This window comes from Lonchura striata, chromosome 9 (genome assembly GCF_046129695.1).
Source record: "Lonchura striata isolate bLonStr1 chromosome 9, bLonStr1.mat, whole genome shotgun sequence".
In the NCBI taxonomy this organism is placed as follows: domain Eukaryota; kingdom Metazoa; phylum Chordata; class Aves; order Passeriformes; family Estrildidae; genus Lonchura; species Lonchura striata.
Genome location: NC_134611.1, coordinates 25,395,547 through 25,402,313, shown reverse-complemented (window position 1 = coordinate 25,402,313; position 6,767 = coordinate 25,395,547). Strand labels below are relative to the sequence as shown.

The 6,767-nt window shown below is 45.2% G+C and overlaps 1 protein-coding gene across 2 annotated transcripts in view; it reads left to right on the top strand.

Annotated features, from left to right (window-relative positions):
• The first annotated feature begins 947 nt into the window (after positions 1 to 947).
• The window catches only part of NR5A2 (nuclear receptor subfamily 5 group A member 2), an 88,870-nt gene continuing 83,050 nt past the window's right edge, over positions 948 to 6,767 (top strand). Inside the window, exon 1 of one of the 2 annotated variants that reach the window (XM_021547296.2) lies at positions 948 to 1,241. In XM_021547296.2, coding sequence (XP_021402971.1) covers positions 1,178 to 1,241 — 64 coding nt within the window. In that variant the 5' untranslated portion in view covers positions 948 to 1,177. The remainder of the gene's footprint in view (positions 1,242 to 6,767) is intronic. The other variant, XM_021547288.2, reaches the window with a different exon arrangement.

Here is a 6,767-nt window from a genome sequence, read left to right as displayed (position 1 = left end):
TATAAAATACCATCTGATTATTCAGGCTTGAGTCTGATCTCACAAAGTGTATGCAGACCTAATCTATTGGGCTGGAGCTGCAGAGGCTGTCGGTGGCACTGCAGAGCAAGGCACACTGTGCTCAGGCTGGGAGCTGCCATGCCCCTGCCCTTGCTCTGGACAGGGTGAAAGCAGAACCTGACCCACCCCAGCTAAGTTGAAGCATCACCCAGTCATCTGCACAGCTGCCCACTTTCGTAAAAACTGTTTAAAGCCAAACACTTGACAGCATTTGACATGCTGTGGGTAGGGTTTGTGCCTCACAGCCTTAGGGGTGAGTGCAATACTCTACGTATCATAATCCTGGGATATCAATGTTTAACCATGTTGTAAAGCTCTTTAGTGAGAAAGTAGTATATGCTTTCAACTAAATGACTACAACCGGAGCTACTCTCCAGCCTGAAGACTGGGGCAATAAAATGGTTTTGTGTGACAAACTATCAAGAGAGATTTGCTGGTGCTGTTAGTCAGAGCGTAGAATCCCCAGTGCATTCAGAAGCCTCCCTTAAGGAATTAATGCTTGATTGTTTTGCCATCCAAAGAGTGTTTACAGAAGCCAAAACAACCATGCTTGCTGTCCACTGTGCAAAGAGGTGATGACATCAAGAAGACAGGTCACAAGTCTGAGTTTATAGACATTACACTCATGTTGGTATGGCTTTTCATCCACTCAGTATGATCTTATGACCCCACAACTTTACAACCTTCCCCTCTCTGGGCTTCATAGCACCTCTCCACTCCAGGTTAATCATTTCTCTGCCATTATCTGCCAACAGTTCTTATCTCTTTTGCTGTCACTTTATAACAGGGTCTCTTATCAAGGTGTACTAAATCACGTGATGGTGCCAAACCTATCACAAGTTGCAATTCTTCTGATTAGAGACTATCATGAAATGGGATACATGGTTTACAGCAGGTCACTAATGCTGGAAAAAGTACAGAGTCCACTCAAAGACATGCTTGTTACTTTCTGAATTCTTGGATATTTTTTTTTTGTTGTTGTTGTTCATCACGCCGACTTTCACTGAAGGCTATCATACCCTGGGTCTCAAGGCCAGAAAAGTTTACAGGCTGCACCTCTCCTGTACTCAATGCTGTACCCCTTGTACCCAAGGGTACGGTATATTTACACCTAATAATGTCTTCTGGTTCTCACGCAGCCATCATACAGGAATCTATAAAACATGGACCTACATCAGCTGGTAAGTAACAGTTTTCTAACTGTTTTGAAGACTCTGAGTAAATATATTCGATTTCTGGGTATCCAAACTGAAAAAAACACTACAATTGGGTGAGCCTATGATTAATTTGCACATATACTTAGGCTAGAAATAATTTTACAATACCGTGTAAAAATATAAGGAAACAGATTATGATATATAGAGTAACAATTTTCTCTAGAGATAATGCAATCATCAAATATATATCATTGAACAATATTTTTATCTATTATGATTGATAATAGCTGTGAAATTGTGTGTGCGCATGTAGAAACTTTTGTAAAAATTAGATTTAAATTGCTTCTGGCCTGATAATTCATATTGAAGAAAACCACAGAAATGGTTTTGTCTTTTTAGTAGTACTGTAGTTTCTGTCAAATGTAGATTCTTTCTTACAGTTGAAATTAAGATACGTCATTCAGTGGGAGTGGGCTGGGTAATAGAAGTCAGTTAAGACTTCAGAGCAGCAAAGAAGTGAATACTTTCAGTGGCATATGGGAACAGTACCCACTCCCTGTCAGAAAGCCTGCAGGCACAGGTTGCTCTGGCTTGCAGGAGCAAGGGCCATTGCACAGCCAGATGTCCCAGGCTGTCCCAGGCTGTGGTGGCTGTGGCCGAGCCCCTGTGGGTGCATGTCCCCACCACCTCCCTGCCCTTCTCCACACAGTTCCTGTCTCAGGCCATTCTGTCTCTCACCACACACCTGGAGTGAGGTGTCTCTCCATTGCCAGGGCAAACATCCCCTGTCTCCACAGGCTCCACAGCCCAGGGTTTTGCAAGGTTGTACCTCAGCACAGCATTTCCCAGCAGGGATGAAAGAAGGGATCTTTGGCCACAAGCAGAATCAGAGCATGCCTCCCTCCTCTTGCCCCAAAGTGCGTCATCACATGGCAGGTGAGGAGTTCACCCTGATGCTGGGTGTGACGTGGGCACCTCGCCATCAGGGGAAGCTTTGGGACTGTGGGGACGGAGGGCACAGCAACAGCTGCAGGAAAGAGCCTCAAACATGACTGATCTTTATCTTCTGGGTAGAGCTGCTGCTTCTCCTAGAGAAAGGCTCCCACCATGGAGTGACTATGCTTCAGCCAGATGTCACCTCAGAGTCCCTGTTCTTCCCTACAGGTGTGGGGTACTCTTCTGCACAGCTCTGCCCCCAGAAATACATTGAAAAGGTGGCAAGTCCAGCTTCCCCTCCAGGACCTTCTCTAACTGTTCCTCTTTCTGGTTGGCACAGAGAGACCCTCTGGTTCTCTCTCTTGAGGAATAGTAAAATAATTATACATCTCATGTATTTGAGCAATGGTAGCTCAGATAAGGTTTCTTAAGGTGAAAGGATAAAATCCTAGGAGAAGGGAAAATAAGAAACTCACCTGTGATATTTAGAACAATTAAATACAATTTTCATGGTTTCCAGGAGTCTGGCAGGTCTCAGTTCCCAAAATCATGTGGATATGAGAAAACAGATTGCTACAGGGAGTAGCAGAGACTCTTGTCACCATACCACTTATACATGTGCTGTGTCACAAATATACCAGGACAGATTCACAAAGCATGGCCCAGAAATAATCAGGCCTAAATCTTGTGAAACTTTCCAAAATCCTGTGTAGTCCAAGTCAGAGGAAGGATTCTGTCCTTCCAGGGCACTGCTGAGCCAGAACCCATGGTAGCAGCCCTGAAAAGCTCACCTAACTCAGCCTTGTGAACTTATCACCATGTACCTGTAAGAGTTAAATGGAATCTGCACCAACCTGAGGGCCTATGCTTGGAGCTGGGGGAACCAAATAGGAAGTAGTCAGATTCTGTTCTTATTTGCACTGAAGAGTGATTCTTTAGGAGAAAAAGCTCTCCTCCCAGGATAGAAGTACAATCAGCAACAGGGTCATATGCTCATAAGAGTAAATCATATCCCTAGACTTTTGCTTTTGTCTCGTCCCTCCTGGCATTCTCCTTCACTTTTCCCTTTCTAACCAAGGCAGAGTGGGTGTTTGTGAGAGGCTATCACAGCCTCTGCACCCTCATCCCACCAGCCCCTCAGGACAGGACACTTGCTGCTTTCCACTATAGAGGCTTAGCTGCCCTTGTCAGGGAGCCCTCTGCATTCCAGCACCTGGCTATAAGTTTGTTTTTGTTATCAACCACTGACATGTCCCATCTTCCTCCCAGCAAGGAGGGAATCTTCCAGCTCCCATGAATGCAAATCAGACTCCACTGATATAAATAGCAGTGGACCTCTCCCTTGGAGAGCAAACACAACCAGCCTGGAGCTGGGGTGTGAGTGGGCACTACCGGTTGTTGACACCTGCTTTTAGGTTTATAGTCATACGATCAAACAGGCAACCAGAATTCACAAAATCTTAATAGCACATCCTATCTTCCAGATGATGAACACCATATGGATTTATAAATGTTTTTTTATGGAAGTGCAATGATTTTTTTCTTCTACCAGATTCTGAGGCAATACAAAGATACTTGACTAGTATGATTTTTCTTCTAATCAGCCTCTTGTCTTAGCAACATCAGGGACACTATGCAATTTTTTGCATTAGCTATGATTATTTAACAGAAATAACTGTTTCATCTACTTTTAAAAATGGTTCTATAAGAGAAAAAACAATCTAATTGTAGTTTCCAACTGTGACATTTTTCAGCTTGTAGAATACTTACTGCCATCTTCATTTTAATGTATGTCCTCAGGCAATTAATAGTATTAAAATTAGGCCTTGTGAGTTCAGCAAAGTTAGTTTTTATGTTTAGTAGTAATAGGAATAGTAGCATTTTCATATGATTAACAAAGACAACATATACTATCTTTAAAAGTTTGGACCAGGATTTTGGCCAGCATTTATGCAGGCAAAACTTTCACAGAAGTGAACAGAGCTGTGTGAGGACTGTAAGACATGCCACAGATTATTTTCTTATATCATTGGACTTTTGCTGTTACTCTTTTATCAATTTTCTTCCCACTTTTCCTGTTCTCATTTGCTTATACTGCAAATGAGCTATCTACAAAGGGGCAGCATTTACATTTACATCCATTTTTTTCTGTTAGTCTGATTTTAAACACCACAATACATGAGGCAAAGATGATGCCTGCGGTCTTCTGAGAGCTGTCTCCACTACTGACAAAACGCCCCAAGCTACTTGTCTCTGTGGGTAATTAAAAGGTCAGCTCTCAAACTAGTCTTATATATATGGGGTGAAAATAAATGTGTCTGCAGGAGGATTTGTGTGCATCTGTCTTGTGGGGAAACCCATTAAAACTTCTCATGAGAGATCATTATTAATGTCTAGAGTTTACTCACATATTACATGAGTACATATATATGTTACATAGATATGCAATCTTATGTATTAATATATATTAATAGAGTCTTATGTGCAATGAGCAGACATGCAAATGTACACAATCCTTATCAGGATTTCTCAGTGTAAACTATGCCTAGTTTATCTTCTCATAGTTATTGTTTTACATTGTTTATGGATAAATCTTGGGACAGATAGCTATGTATGAGCTTAAACTTTTTTCATTATAAAGATCAGCTATAAAAATTATTTTAAAATAAAGTTTTCCAAGCTTTGAAACATGGAGGGAGGGGGAGGGAAGAAGCAGACCTAAACCATCTCTTTTTTCCACCAGCAGATCAAGGTCAATTGCCTCAGCAAAAGAAATTTCATTTTTAAGCCTGTCTGTGCAGGATAGAAATCAATTATCTCTTATGATACAGAGACCGGCGCTCAGCCCTGACAGGAGACTTGCGGTATATACAAATATATTTGGAGTTCTATTCCTAGACTAAGCTCTGGCTTTTTAACTAGAGGTTCCACACTCGGCTCCAAAAGGGCAGCACAGACAGAAACAAAGTAGCCTCATCAGAACAGTAATTATCAGTGCTGGGAAGGGGCGATGGGAGGGCGGCGGAGGAGAAAGTCGGGATGATCCGGGCAGTCCCTCGGCCGCCGCGGGGCAGCGGCTCCGCTCCCGGGCGCGGAAAGGAGCCCCGGTGATGGATCCGCCTCCCCGCCTCCGGCTGCTGGGGCAGCCGCCGCCCCCGCGGCAGACAGCAGCGATCAGAGCGAGCGCGTTTCCCCGTCCCACCATTAGCGGCAACAGGTCCAGGCAGTGCGGAACTAGAAGCCGTTTTCCATGCAGAATTCATGGAATTTCGGGGCGAGAAAGGGATGGGGGAATTTCTAATAGAGGGCCTGCTTGCAAAACTGGATCTTTAAGTGTTGAGTGCAACAGACCTGATGATGTGATCGATCCAGGGAAGCCGTGCCGCCAGCCCTGGGCACGGCTAGCCCCGTCCCCAAGGGTGCCCGGGCATGCCTTAGCCCTTCCACGCCTTCCAGTTAGCTCAGCAGAATGCCGGTCGGAATGCCTTGCAGCAACAAGTGCGCGGCCGTCCCTGCCCACACCCGTGCGGGCAGGGAGCGGGAGCGGGAGGGAGCGCGCCCCGAGCGGGCGATGCTCGCGGGGCACGGCGGGGCCCCGACCCGGGCGGGACGGAGCAGACGTCGGCGGGATGCGCTGAAGTGTTACGACACCTCGCTGATGACTCACTTACCAATAAAGGAAAGGCAATCAGAGCGATGCTTTACCACCCACTTGGCCCTGCTCACTCCGAAGTCTCCTGTCATTCTGCATCACGGTGCTGCCAGGCGCTCATAAGAGAGCAGTGCATTCCAGCGGACAGCAGGAGTCTTGGCCGAGCTTGAAAAATAGCTTTTCAGTCAATAATTGACCGTTTGGAAATGGCTCTCTATGCCGAACCAGAGAGGAACGACGTCTCCGTGAAGCAAGAATGAATTATTAGTTGCATGAAAAAAAAAGGCAACAGGCACAGACGTGATCCTCTGTGGTGTGCGTTTTACTACATAAGTATTTCAGTCTGAGGCATCCACTCTGTTTTGCTGAGAGTGGATCAAAAACAAACCAAAACAAACAAACAAAAAAATATTAAAAAAAAAAATAAGAAAAAGAAAAAATGGGGGGAAGTGGGAAATATATTTTTGTGTTCGTAGTGGGTTGATTTTGTAAGTTAGAGACACTTGTTCTGGGTTGTCTGTTGGTTTTTTTCTAGAAAGGACAGTTTCTTTCCCAAAGCCCGAGTTGGAGGCACTAGCAATCTCCATTTAATGAATCCCTGGGAACTGAATGCAATATCGCCTCGGTAAAATGATGAAAGGAGACCGCTGGCTACGGGGTTTGGAAGGTTTTGAGGTAGTCTGCTCTTTGTACTGTAGGGATGATCTGCTTATGGCGAGGAGAGGAGAGGAGAGGAGAGGAGAGGAGAGGAGAGGAGAGGAGAGGAGAGGAGAGGAGAGGAGAGGAGAGGAGAGGAGAGGAGAGGAGAGGAGAGGAGAGGAGAGGAGAGGAGAGGAGAGGAGAGGAGAGGAGAGGAGAGGAGAGGAGAGGAGAGGAGAGGAGAGGAGAGGAGAGGAGAGGAGAGGAGAGGAGAGGAGAGGAGAGGAGAGGAGAGGAGAGGAGAGGAGAGGAGAGGAGAGAAC